The 14,638-nt window shown below is 38.6% G+C and overlaps 1 protein-coding gene across 3 annotated transcripts in view; it reads right to left on the minus strand.

Moving 5' to 3' along the window:
• Positions 1-668: 668 nt before the first annotated feature.
• Positions 669-14,638, minus strand: part of Runx2 (RUNX family transcription factor 2) — a 123,702-nt gene continuing 109,732 nt past the window's right edge. For 2 of the 3 annotated variants that reach the window (XM_027950424.2, XM_027950422.2), the window contains 2 exons: positions 6,442-6,507; positions 669-4,880 (listed from right to left, as the gene is read on the minus strand). In XM_027950424.2, coding sequence (XP_027806225.2) covers positions 4,402-4,880; positions 6,442-6,507 — 545 coding nt within the window. In that variant the 3' untranslated portion in view covers positions 669-4,401. The remainder of the gene's footprint in view (positions 4,881-6,441; positions 6,508-14,638) is intronic. The other variant, XM_027950423.2, reaches the window with a different exon arrangement.

Raw genomic sequence — 14,638 nt, forward strand, 5'->3', positions numbered from 1 at the left:
CCAAAATATATAAAAAGCATAGGTCATGAAGCAAGAAACCCCCCTATCCCAGGCCCTCAACCTTATCATAGGGGAGAGACTTACCAAAAATAAACAGTGGCCAAGAAATTAAAATTTTCCAATCTACAGTTTTGTTCACTAGTAGAAATTTTCTGAGGCTAGAGCTCTCTAGACCACGGTCCATTTTTTTCTTATCCTTGGGCTTTGGCTGACTTCATTTTTAAGAACTCAAAAGAGATGGGAAGGAAAATAGAATATTCTCTATATCTAGGCTACTTGAGACCTGACTACAGCCAGGGATTCACTTACTGGGCCCTATTCATGTTCCCAGAGATTAGGAGACTGAAACCATCAAGGCTGCCATTTATATGCCATGACTGGTCCCATGGGTGGAATACAGCTTTACCCAAGGACAGAGCAAGCACTACTTTTCTTCTGACAGGTTAAGGACACAAGTTCACTGCTAGATTCTGTGTTCACCCCTCTCCAAGCATAGGAAAAACAAAAGCATAGTGCTTACCAAGATTTTTTCCTCTCACCAGTAACATTTGATCTCTGATCTTACCCAGCCCTTGCCAGCCCTGAGACCAATAAGTGCCCAGGTATAGGCAGAGTAGGCATCAGACTGAAGAAAACGCGGATGAGAAAAGATCCAATGTACACACATAACAAAACCAAAAAAGCCATTTTATTGAAAATTAAATTCAAACTTCAAATTAATATTACAATCATGAGAAAAATGCCAAATAATTCAATTTACAGTTGCAACATACAATACAAATAGTCCCTTTGAATTTAAGAGTAAACTCATCCACAATCATGACCTGTGGCACAAAGCAGAATTTGTACAATATGTGCATGGAAAGCAAATCTTGGGCAATAGCAATTGGAAAAAAAAATAAAAATGAAAAGCTTGTATTTACACAAAATGCTACAAATATTTTTGTTCCACAGAAATCTAAAAATGGTAAAACATATCCAAAAAAATGGAATTTTATTCAGAATACCTAAGAAATTACTGTAAGTTATGGTTTTGGCTGATATATTTTAAAGTACTGCATTAAAAAGCAAACAATTATTTGTAAACATGAAATAAACAGACAACTAAAAAATTCTCACATAGAAAAGTATTTTTAAAATGCATTATCTTTTAAGAACAACAAATTCAAGTTGGAAGAGTCATCTTTTATTTAGTTTATTGTTCTTTCAAATATCATAAGTTATGATGATTAATTTTGCTAATGCTGTGTTTTCACGGTTAGCCTCGATTCTGGGGGCCCTTTCCTCAGTATGAAGGGAGCCCTTTAAGTCATCACACATATCTCCTCCTTTCTGAATTTACAGTGGATAGTCTCTAATGATGTGGATTTATTTCTCTGCTTATTTTAAAAGGGCTCTGGGAGTGAGGGGTAGGGGGTAAGGGGCAGGGAATGAGACAGTGTAGAGACCAAACAAGTTAACCTGCTAAGACTCAGTTCCAGCCTGGATGTCACTTCAATTAATCCAAAAGCAAAGCTGTGGCACCTGTTCTGGAACTCAGACATAGGTTAAAATTTGTGAGACAACTTGAACAGATAAAAAAAAAAAAAAAAAAAAAAAACTATGGCTGTGTTGGTCACACTGTGAATTCCAGCAATGTTTGTGCTACATAAAGAATGTGATTTTAATCCCAAGGAAGCAGAATGCTGACTTGGTACATGGTTCCATAGTAGGAGGAAGAGTGCTTTGGTCTCAAAATCACAAATCATACACATGACCCAGTGCAAAGTAAGGGTTCGGGGAAGGGATGGGGGATAGGGGTATGAATGAATGAATTTTAGCCCCCAAGCCAAAAAAGACAGAATTTGTTCTAAAACAACGTGAATTATGCTTATTGGGGGCGGTCAGAGTGAGGGTGGAGAGAAGTGCTTGAATTTTTCCCAAGGAAAAAAACTTAAAGTGTTTCTGGGTTGCTGCCTGCAGCCACTATCATAACACTTCAACATTAAAGCATCCCTATGGTCACTTACTATGTGTACTGTAAACTTAAAAAAGCCCTTTTAACATTAAAAAATAATGTACAAATATAGTACCTTTTTATTAAATAGGGTGCAGCGGGCACTGATGGTAACATTTTTATGTCAATTAATTAAAAATTGAAATGTGTAACCAGACACTGGCTTTTTTAAGTGCTGCTGAAACAAACACATATTTTATACTTACAAATAAATGGACAGTGGTGTGCTTCAAGCTACCACACACAAACAATAAATAGTATCAATTACTACTTCCATCTTAAGTGATAGAAAAGTGGCTTATATAGCTAAGCATACTTGGTATACAACCTTTAGAAGGCAAAGTGTTCGGGGTAGGGGTTGTTTGTTTGTTTCCCCTTAATTTGTATTAGGAATTAGGATGAATTCTAAGGGAGACTCTCCAGGAAGCAAACATAGGTCTGCCTGCCCCATGGCTGTCCTGCGTTGTTTGTGGCCTTGAGAAGGACTAGAGCGCAAGGGGGCGACTGGGGACCAAAGGCAAATTTCTGCAGAGTTCTATTTAGAAAATCATGGGATTCAGATGAAAGTGCCCTGATGTGAGGGTGAGAGATTGGGGATTTGCCTGGTGATGTCATTAAATGATACTGACTTGGATTGAGGATTCACTCGTGGGAGTTGGCCACATGGGTGCCAGGAGTGGTCAAAGTACATCCTCAAAAGAGCTCTAGCTCAAATTTGTACATGGTGATAGACACCAATCCACACACTCAGCCTGCTCTTGGCCCTTCTGTGTGAGAAATATAAATGTCAAAAGTGGTTATGTAGGTCCCCACAGCTCTAGGTTTTCTCACATCAGCTACCTGCTAGAACTTGGAACTCGGATGACTAGCTCCCCTAGGTCAATGACTACATTCTGTTCCTTTAAATGCAAATTATTTGGAAAGCTGCCAGAGGGGCCTTGGTAAAGCAGATTAGGTTCCCCTGATTTACTGTTCAATAAGGCTGGTTAAGAATCCACTGTGTAATTTTACTTTCCTGTAGTATGTGTATTATCACTGATCCTTTATCCACATGAGTGGCTTTAAGATGACTATGTCTTCATTAAGAAACCTGGCGATTTAAAGTTTTGCTTAACTATAAAACCACAAAACATTTTTCTGCAGTTCAATGACTCACTTGTGCTTGTCTTTTTAATATGACAAGAGTCATAATTATCTAAAAGAAATTAGGAAACCACGTAACTCCAGCATTTCATGCTGATAAAGGGCAACACACGTGATAAAGGGCAAAGGGTAGTTTTGTAAATTCCTAATTATTGCTTTAAAAGGCAAAGCTGTGTTAGAGGCAATCGAAGATTTGAAAGAACTAAACAAAAATTTCCTTCATACATTACAAGACAAGCTACATCTAAAATATTTGGAGATGGAAGTATTTTTAAAAATCACATTGTGCCTGGATGAACTGAAATTGCTTAGCAATATTTCAGATATGGCTCTAGCCCACTGAAGAAATTTGTTACTTAATAAAGAGCACTTTTAGAGACCGAAGTCAACATATCAATATGCTAAGAAATGTTTCAAAGGTCCAAATGTCATTAAATAATTATAAATATATCTTTAAAGTTATATGACCATTCACGTTAACAAGTTACCTCAGATTTTACACATATTCATAATTTAAAAAAAAAAGAAAACAAATAACACACAGCCAAACGCAAACACTATCTATACCATTATGGCTATAATAACGTATTGCCATTTTCAGTTTTGCATAAAAGGAGAGAGGGATCTAGGGGTGGGATTTCTTTTTGGTTCAATGGGAACAGGAGGGGGAGTATTTTTGAAGTCACTTAGAATAGGGGGGGAAAAACTGAACTAAACAGTTCAAATGAGTGCCTGCAGCAAGTCTGAAAGCAAAGTTTGGAATAGTTACTCTGAATGGATGGTACCGTAAGGGAAGCATCCATCTATCTCTTGTCCCTTAATGTGCACCAAGACTGGCTTTGTAAGCTGGCCTGCAACCATGAAGTGTGTGGTTTCAAAACACAGAGAGGAAGCAGCTTTGCTCTTCTTCCTCCTGAGTCTGGAGTCCACCTCTCTCAACTGGCCTATGAACAGGTTATTTATAATAAGAGACCAAACAACAACAAAAATACCTGTTCCTTGATTGTTCCTTTGTAAAAAATACATCTTAAGTAGTAAATAATCTGAAAACCAATTATAATTGTCTCTCTTGGGCCTCTGTTTTTTTAATATCTACCCTCTTATGGTTGCAAGATCATGACAGAGTGAATGAAAAATCTTCTAGAAAATAGGCACTTTGTAGCTAATCGATATACATATATATGCACTCTCTTTATATATGTATATATTGACACATGTGGGATGTGGCCCCCCAGATGTCACTGGGCCACTGCTGAGGAATTTCAATATGGTCGCCAAACAGATTCATCCATTCTGCCACTAGAATTCAAAACAGTTGGGGAACTGCTGTGGCTTCCATCAGCGTCAACACCATCATTCTGGTTAGGCAAATTTGGATTTAATAGCGTGCTGCCATTCGAGGTGGTGGTGCATGGCGGAAGCATTCTGGAAGGAGACCGGTCTCCCCCCGGCACCATGGGGAACTGATAGGATCCTGATGAAGTGCCATAGTAGAGATATGGAGTGCTGCTGGTCTGGAAAGGTCCACTCTGGCTTTGGGAAGAGCCGGGGTAGGGTGGTGGCAGGTAGGTATGGTAGTGAGTGGTGGCAGACATACCGAGGGACATGCCTGAGGTGACTGGCGGGGTGTAAGTAAAGGTGGCTGGATAGTGCATTCGTGGGTTGGAGAAGCGGCTCTCAGTGAGGGATGAAATGCTTGGGAACTGCCTGGGGTCTGAAAAAGGGCCCAGTTCTGAAGCACCTAAAAATTACAACAGAAGATGGGGGGAAAAATCTGTAAATATCAATTAAAATGATAGAATTTTTACAAGAAAAAAAAAAAGAAAACTTTAGCCTTCTCAAAAAGGAACAGCAAGTCACAAACAAGACTTTCAAACGCACCAGTCACTTTACAGTCTTTTTTCCACTTTTATAGTTAACGGCATTGATCCTTAAGCTCTTCACCCCCAGAGAATCCCAAAGGACTTCAAAAATCCAAATGTGTGCTAGGTCATATGTGTAAGCCAACCCAACACTGATTAGATAGGTTCACTCACCAGATTTTAAGACCAAATCCTCATTGATTTTTTTCCCTCTTTTTGTTTCTTCTTGCACTTCAAATATTTGAAGTGAAACTTTTACTAAGTCAAGCAAATTTGTTTTTAACCCAATGTAAAGAAATTCTAAAATGATTAGTTCTATTATTGGTTCTCTTGGCAGTACTCCTTCTTCAATGAAGGGACATGAAAGATACCCTAACATGTTCCTACCACTTCCTTCAAACCCTTAAAAGAATTTAAAATCTTGTTACAATCTTCATCTGAGTTACAGTGGAACCAAACCAGCTTTCAATGTAATCTGAAACGATCTTGCTTTTCTGGGGGCAAAAGGGAGAGTCTAGTCCTTAGAAAATCTCCCTAGGTTCATAAGCTAAATGAGTAGGTTTTGAAAGTATGTAAGGAGGGAGGACAGGGAGGCTTAGCACTGCATTTCAAGTCTCCATGGGAGACACAGGACCTGATTTAGGCCAGGAGCATGCAACAGCTTCTGCAAAAGGCTCATTGCCCAGGTAGATTAAGAGCAGAACACCTCCCCACCCAACTACCAGGCCCCCGGCACCAAGTCCTACAGGATTACCTTTAGGTCAATTTGATGCAGTGACCTACAGGCTATGACACTTCTCCTAAAATGTGAAGTCCTTCAACTTCTCACGTTACCAATATGCCTCTTTAACAGCTATTTCTGGTGCCCAACCATAGTTATAAATGAACACATGTAGAAATTTGTTTTCTGAAATGCCTAAAAACACATAGTTGTGATATCTAAAGACTGAGTTAATTATAATTTTCTAGAATTGACAGAACTGGGATGAGCCCTTTCCTAACACCAGTGTTCTTAAGATTTTGATCCCTTCTAAAATCTTCTAATGATTTAGGTCTCATATATTTGCTTTTCCTTTTATCTTTTAGCTATAAAGGGAAAATACTTGGCAATTCTCTAAGACCTTAAGTGAATAGGTTATTCCTTCAGTCACATTTTTTATTCTGCCTTTGTTCTTGGATATTATAATGTCTTTTAAAGGAATAATCCTAATATTTATCTTTAAAGGTACTGATTGAGGGTTTTTCATTTTTGTTAAAATGCACATTGCTTATAATCTTCATAAAATGCTAGTAGTATCACGATGTGCATTTATAATAAAAAGTGACTTATAAAAGCAACATATAGTTAACAAAACTTTTTCTCACAAATCAGATAGTACCAGTCAAACAGCCCAGCCCAGCCCAGCCCTACCCAGCCCCACAATTGTTTGAAAGTCTCACCTGCCTGGCTCTTCTTACTGAGAGTGGAAGGCCAGAGGCAGAAGTCAGAAGTGGCAGTGTCATCATCTGTAAAATGAGGGGGAGGAGCTCTAAGTTCCCTTCCAGCTCTAATGTCCTATGACCATGACTTCCAAGACAGAGGAGGAGCAACAGCCTCAGGAGAGGAGTAGACAGAGATTCCCACCCTCACTAGTCCCGTCCCAGAACCCACAGGCCCATCTGCTAAGGGTGAAAAGCAAGTGAGCAGCTTCTGACACCAGAAGCAAAAGCTTTCAAGATGACAAGTCAAAACCTAAGCAGCCAGGCAGCTACTCTAGGGTTTTCACAAATACCTCCCTACTCAACTTGCTTCTCCCTCACCCCAGCCCAAAATGAAATTCTGAGTTTTGAACTGTGGAAGCAGTGATTATGACAGAATCAGAAATGGGAGCAGATGAGATTTAACAGATGAGATTGAGATCTCCCTCAATGTTTATGCACTATTCTAAATATTACAGCAGTAAGTGGAAGCACAGCTGTTCCTTAGCAGACTCTCACTGCAGAGCATCTAGGTGAACTTGAGTCAGCAGAGCTAATAGCTATAGACAGGTCACTTCTACATGCATTAAGTTCAATACTTAGAGCACATGAGAAAAAACAGAATTATGTAAGCAATTTAAAATGGAAAGCAGTTGCACTTAAAACGTCAATGTTTACCCCCACAGAAGCAGAGTTCACACAGATAGACATGTTAATGTTAAAAAAAAAAAAAGATTCTCATAAGCATTTGTACTTAAAATATACTACAGTAATAATTAAAATTCCATGTGGTTTCATTTATTTTGATGCAAAAACCTCATTAAAACCCTTTATGGGGGCCCTGCTAGTAAACTCCAATATGTTTTTGAATTTGCCACCCCCACCTTCTCTATTTTTACCTGATACATTCTGCTGATATTTTTATTACCCATCACATGCCAGAACTACTGAAACTTCTTGGTTTATGGATGCTAGCTAACACAAATTGACATTCATTTTTCAATTAATGAGCTCTGGTTGTGGTTTATAGAAAACAATGCAACAAATTTCCACTAGGTTTACAGTATTTGACCAATCACTTTAGTCGTTTTAGACTGTAATATCTTAAGAATTAACCCTTCTTGACAAAATGAACTAAAGTGAACTTTATAGGGATTACAGAATAATTTTTACAATTTACAAATGACAAAATTTCCTGGAATTTGCTTAGTCATTTTATGTTACCAAGAAATGTTTCTGAAACACACTGCAAAGTGTTCTATGAAGAAACATCAGCAATTTGCTGTAGTATGATGTAATTCCTTACTTAATAACATATGGTAAAGAGGTGGGAGGAATCCTAAGCTTAAAAATAAAGAATATAAATCTCTTTCTAGTTTTCAGTTTATTTTTCATCATTGTTACCAAAGCAAATAACATCTACATCTTTCTCCTTGAATAGGTAGGTATGTATCTGTATTTCCAATCCTTGTTTTAGAGATAAACTCATGGTTTCCTTGAGATCTTTCTTTGGTTATTTCGACACTGTGTCCTAACTATTCATACCTTGTGTCACTAGCCCCATTATGACAACTGAGCTTAAAAAAAAAAAAAACCCACTGTATATTAAATCAATTAAAGAAAAATGTTAATTTGACTTAACAAAAGAGTCATCAAGATGAAAGTCTAGAGTTCCAAAAGTGCTATTACGTCAATCTAAGTTCATAAATGCAACCCCCAAACTATCCCAGTAATGTACGTGGTAACCTCAGAGCTCCCCAGAGCCAGTTTATAACTCCTCACTGAGATCTGCTGAGTAAATAAAATAGCAAGGAATGACTTAACACTAATGTATTCTTCCTGCTGTTATCCATGTACCTCTTCCATGTCCAGCACATTAAGCACATTAAGCTGAACCATGTAAACTGCTCAGAAGTCAAAGGTACCAAGTCAATACAGATCTTTTGGTTCTAAGAGTTTCAAAAGAACATGAATCTACATTTGGGGGTGTTAGGGTCTGATGGAAGTTACTGAAACCTTATCAACACAGTGCCTGTCCCTGAAGAAAAAGTCCACTAAACAACAAACGTAAATATGATATGAAGGAAAACTCAACACTGAGGTGAATTTTTAGATAAATAAAAATGACTTCAACAAAACTCTGCTATGCCCTTAGAACTCCTAAATTAGCCATGAACTCCTTCTGCTAGTTGAGATATTCTCATGGCAAAGTCTAAACTCATAATTTACTGCTTAGATAACTACAATCAATCCCCATTTGACAAATAGAGAAGCTGAAATCCAGAGAAAGGGAGCCATTCACTCAACATCACCACACAGAACCATATCTAAATAGACCACTCTTGACTTCCAACAAAGGACATGCAGTGTTAGATACTCCTCTCTCTCTCCCCTCCTGTTCTTCCTCTCTCCCTGCCTCTCTACCAACTTAGAAGTATATTTGCCTAAATGAAAAACACTTAACCAGATCCTTCTGATGCCTAAGTGTTGCCCCAATAAGAGTTACTATTTTGGGGATACTATTAACAACTCTTTCTAGCCTTGATGTTGATCTAATCTGCTAAATAGTGAGCAATTAGTTCAGTTGCTCAGAGCATAATGTGAATGAGACCAAGGTCAAGGGTTTGATCCCCTTAGGATCTGCTGGCTTCCTACAGATGCATTTCATTCCAAAGCTGTTGCCTACACCTCTAGCCACAGCCCGACAGCTTGCAAACAAATGGAGTTGTCATAAAGAGAGCTTCAAGATCCTTGTTCATTAAAACAGCAGCAGCAGCAATTTTTCACAGCCTAATATACATAGGGAAAATGTTAATAAAATGCCTATGAATTTCAAATAAAAATAAAATCAATGTTAAAAGTAAAAACATCTTGCCCCTCCCCACAAAGTCTATGAAGAAAAAGGAAAAGAGTCTCTCTTAACCCAATCAGGGTCCTAGGGTCTTCAGAGAAAGTGGAAACTGGATGAACCAAAACAAGAGGTAGTAAAAGAAACCCCCTGCACTTCTTTAATTCTCACAGCCTGCAAGCCTCCACTGAATCTTGCACACACTGTTTTCTAATGCTATTACCCTGGGTCATGTCTAACTCCCAACTGAAGAGTGAGCTCTTGAGGACAGAGATCTAATACTGCTTTGTCTCCCCTTTGGAGCCTACTAACAGCTAATACTTGACCTTTCTAGGCCTTTATTTTAACATACATTGTCTCATTTAATAATAGTAGGTTTATTTAAAGTGGGAAAGGAGATCTTAATTAAGGATTAAAGATTAAAGATTAAGAATTAAAGGGAGGGGCTGAGGAACTAGCTCAGTTCATAGAGCGCCTGCTTTGCATGCACAAGGCCCTGGGTTCAATCCCCAGCACCACAAAAAATTAAAATTAAAATTAAAAAAATAAATAAAAGGAAATCCAAGTTTGAGAAGAGTGACCAATGAGGTACTTGTCATTTAGGGCTATCAGCTAACAAACATGTTACCTTTCCCTCTAAGCAGCAGAATTTACACATCCCAGCTGAAGAGGCAGGGCAGGGCAGAAAAAAGGAAAAGGGCTATGAATTCCAACTGAACATATGTTGGCACATTCACAGTCCTCTGTCCTATTTCTTTCATGCAAAAAGCCATCATGCTTCTCAGCAATGAGGTGTTAACTTCAAAGCTTCATTGGGGCCTTTTAAATGGTAGGAGTTATTGCTCCAACAAATCTCAAATAAAACCCAAGAATGTTTTATTAACCCCCTCATGGCAGCCTTTCTATTGGAACATATACAAGATCTTTGCAAAGCAGCTGCTCTCGGGTAACTAAGAAGCTTCTTCCCCTTTTGCAATACTTTGGCTGGACCTTTCCACCTGCTCTCTTCTGTAACTTCCTTCTTCACTTCTCTTCCAGTAGTATTTATTTCTATATCATTCTTTTGGGCCCTTACTACTTCATTAAATTATTAGCTATTTCTTATACTTTCAACTATAGTCCGCTTTAGGTGGTAAAAGATTTATTTTTTTTCTCACATCTCTCTCAGAACCCAGTACACATTGTAAGAACTTTAAATGAAGAAAAAGTGGGTGTATGAAAGGATGAACAAATGAATAAGTTAATGAGTCTAAGGATCAGTAACTGTACAACAGCTAGTACTTTTTTGACACATTAAATAAGAAATTATATTGAAATATATTTAAAGTATTAAGCAGTGCTGATGTCAAACCTAAAATGTGTTCCATACTGAAAGAACACTGTACAGCTCTTTCAGAATTCAAAGCTTTTCTTGTCTATGATTATATCACTTGACTTCACACTGCATATAGGGGCCCCACAAGTAGCTGTTTGCCCCTAATAAACAGGTGCCCTTGGTTTGGGAGCTCTAAGGAGATGCATATCCTATCAGAAGGTTAGCACATCCTGGGTTAAATGTTGCCATTAAGGCCATGCATTTATTTGGAGTGAGCAAAGTGACAGGTAAAACTTAAAACTCTCACATGTCTGACTCTGACTTTCTAGACAAGTGTATAGGGCCAGTATGTAGGGTATCAAAAATCATAGGTACGGGCTGGGAGTATAACTCAATGGTAGAGTACCTACCTAGTAAGTATACGGGTCAGCACCACCAATAAAAAGAAAGAATCGTAGATGACTTTGATAGTTAAAACAGGAAGCCTACAGACATGGTGGATCTGAGAGGCAGCTTGAGACTCTTCCATGTTTCTCCCAGCTCAAGTCCAGTGTTCTACACTAGTCTAACACAGCATGCCAGTAGAAAAGGGTAGAGGATCTGCCTTGAGCTTCCTCAGATCTACATTCCATGAAAATACCCATGACATGGGAAATTCTTCCATTCACATCACTACTTAAAGTCACACAGGTGGCAGAACCTTAAAACTAGAGTATATCATCCCCTACACAAGCATTGGTCCACCGTCTTTTAAAAGGCACAACTAAACAACTCTGCAATAAAGAGGCAAAAAATAAGGAGGCAACTGGAGGCATATTGAGAAGCCTCTGCCCTATTTGCTAAAATCATGTCCCACTGCTCCTTAGAATGACCTCCTCTTCCTCATGGTGTGACACAGTCAGGAGCCTCAGAGTAGCTTTGCTCAGCTTCCCCTCAGCACTCAGAAGCCTCTCTCCTCTCTGCCAGACCAATGTAAGCAAGCACTCTCTGCAGAGCTCACAGTTACACAAAGACTTCCAATGTGATGTACAAATTATCAGCATCATTTTTTACCATGCATACCTTGGACACTTATGTATATTAATTTTGCCACCCCATTTATTTTAAGGTATTATCATTGTTTTTGGTAAATATTTTCATTTTTCAACTAAAAAAAAATTAAGAAGAAAGTATCTCTGTTAGACCCTACCTGATACATAATCTAGTACTGAAAAAGATCAGAACTTTGAAAAAATTGCTAAACAGATGAGTTATATGCATAGTCTCAAGCAGGCAACATGTAATAAGCAGATATGCTATATAAACATTACTTAAAAGTCAAATTTAAACTATATGCAAAATATTACTTTGTGTTTTCCATATGAAGATCTTCAGGGGTTTTTAAGTTAGTTCTCTGAAATTCCTTGAATTTATCCCTCCACACTAAAAAATAATCAAGTATTTATCACTAAATTAAATCTAATTTCATCAGATGATAATTAGGGAAATATGCCATATGTGGGAGAAATGTAATGGATCATGCTGATGGAGAAGGAACCAGCAAAATGAGAAAGTAGAAATCAACTTTTTAAGATAATGAAATGACTAGCAAACTTCATAGTTTAAAAAAGAGAGAGAAAAGTGCCCTCAACTATCCAGTATAAATATTTGTTTTCTGTGTTGTAATGAATTGTACTTTTCCACTGCATGCTCACAAATTCTGAAAGACTGCTTAATTCTAAGGCGAAAGTATGTTAATATTGAAAGGGAGGGGAGACTGGCGATCTTCAGAAACATAAACCATGCCTTCAATCCACCCAAATGTTAAGAATATTGCTGGAATAGCATATTTCCTTTTTGTAAAGGGAAAGGGGGCAGGCAGTAGCTGTGCGAGTGAACATGTATGCAGATTGGGAGGGAGACTAAGACAGAAAGAAGGAGCCAAAGGAGAAGGAGATAGGAGACAGAACTGGGGAAAAAGAAAAAGAGATCCTGCTAGGCCTTGATTAGGAACTTTTTAAATCCTAGGAAGGGTGGATAGTCTTTGAAACCAGATCCGCTGCAGGAAGGAGGCCAGCACCCAGGACACCGTGTCTTTCAGAAGGGGCCACCCACGGTGCCGTGGCGGTCATATGACTGCCCTGTCACATCCTGAAGCCATTTCCAGCCCATGCACACGTCTGTGCTCCCATTTAGAGAGGATGGGATATATTGGGAACACACATATGGAAACACTTTCAGAGAATCAGTTTCCATGAAATTCATAATGAGCCAAGTGGCTTCAGATGTGGTTGCGTTCCTCCGATTAGCCAGGAAAAAAAAGGAAAAGAGGAGGAAAAAAGGGACAAATCCACCCTTTCAGACTTTATTTCGGTTACAGAAAAATTAAAAACCACTAATAACTTATGGCTACCAAAACATGGAGCCACAATTAAGAGAGGAAGAACTAGGAAAAAGAGGCAAAGAGGTTTAAAAGTGATACTCTTTCCCTCATAGAAGTAACAGCTCAATATTAGTAATCTTTTCCTAAAACAGGGGAGGCTTTCCTGTGATGTTATCTGCCTAGAGTGGCATAATTAATTTTCTGACATTCTGGCAGAATGTAGTGCGCATGCACACATGAGGGGTGGGAAGAGATAGGGAGGCAGAGACTACAAGACCAATGCTTATTTGATAACATATGTGGTCAATTAAGATTATTTTAAAAATTGCAACTGAATGATAAATTGTTCCTAAGTAAATCTTTCAAAAAAGACTGAATTCGGAGAGGACAGTCTGGTATTTTCCTGTAGCCTGTGCTAGTGGTAACTTGGACTATATTAAAAACAGAAATTTATGAACTGGTTGAGATGTTATATATTATACACCAAAGCCTGGCTGATAGGAAGGCATGAAATACAAGAAGAGGACAAATGGGGGAGGGTTCCTAGAGGGGGACATTTAACTGATATTAGAATAAGTTAAAACATTATTTTTATATTAAAACTAAGACAGACATAAACTTCATAATGAATTTTTAGATACAACAAGAAATTTGAAAGTATTCTCCTTGGGGAAGAATGGGGAGAGCAGGCATGGTGAAGAAGTGAAGGAGCCCTTAGTTTTCCTCTGCCCTTTGGGGTGCATCAGTGGAAAAATCTGAGCCACATTTCCTTCAAGCTTGGTAGCAAGCCGAAACCCATTGTGCAGGAATGCTCTGACTCGAAGCTGCCTGATGATGAGCTGGGAACCAGACCTGACTGTTGCTTAACAGACCAGTCTTTGCTTTTCCACAACCATATGAATCCTATAAGTGATTTAATAGTCTTAGTATCCCGTGGTGTTAGCAAAGATTGACTAAGAAGAAAGAGTGGCTAACCAAGCAACTGAGATACCATTGTCATGGCCCAGTGCTGCAGAGAAGATTTACCCCACCAAAGCCCTTCTATTGGGTACACAATGTCACCAACCCCATTGTGGGGAACTAAACTCAAGCTCAAAGGAATGAAATTATTTCCTCAGGGTTACAGTAAATAAATGGTGGCCTGGGATCTGGCCCTAGATCTGTGGGGCTCTGCTACTACAGTCTCCTCTAAGGTGCATAGATTCAGGTCATTTTCAAGAGAATTCTAACAGCTGCCCATAGCTCATGGAGGGTAATGATGAAAAGGCTCCTGATCAATTATCAATGACAGCCCTTTGGATTAAGATAGGGGGGACACAGAATAGGGAGGCTAATGCCTGCCTCTGATTTGCCATGCTTAACCAGCCCCGGAATTTGGATACTGTTTTTACTACTAATGTTCTCAGTGATCAGAAGCAAATGGCATTTTATATTCCTCAGGTTATTATTACAGAAAAGACAGTCCTAGCTAGAAAATATGTGAATTGAGACTCAGAATCCTGAAGTTCCTGAATAATCCTATGTTCAACCAAACTAAGGCAGGTTCAACCAAAACTCTTCTGTAAGAATACTGGGAAAAGAGATGCTGCTAATGTTGAAAAAGGAGATTAACAAAAGCCAACAATCACCTTAAAGGCCAGTTTCTACCACTCCT

Source organism: Marmota flaviventris, chromosome 6 (genome assembly GCF_047511675.1).
Source record: "Marmota flaviventris isolate mMarFla1 chromosome 6, mMarFla1.hap1, whole genome shotgun sequence".
NCBI classification, from domain to species: Eukaryota; Metazoa; Chordata; class Mammalia; order Rodentia; family Sciuridae; genus Marmota; species Marmota flaviventris.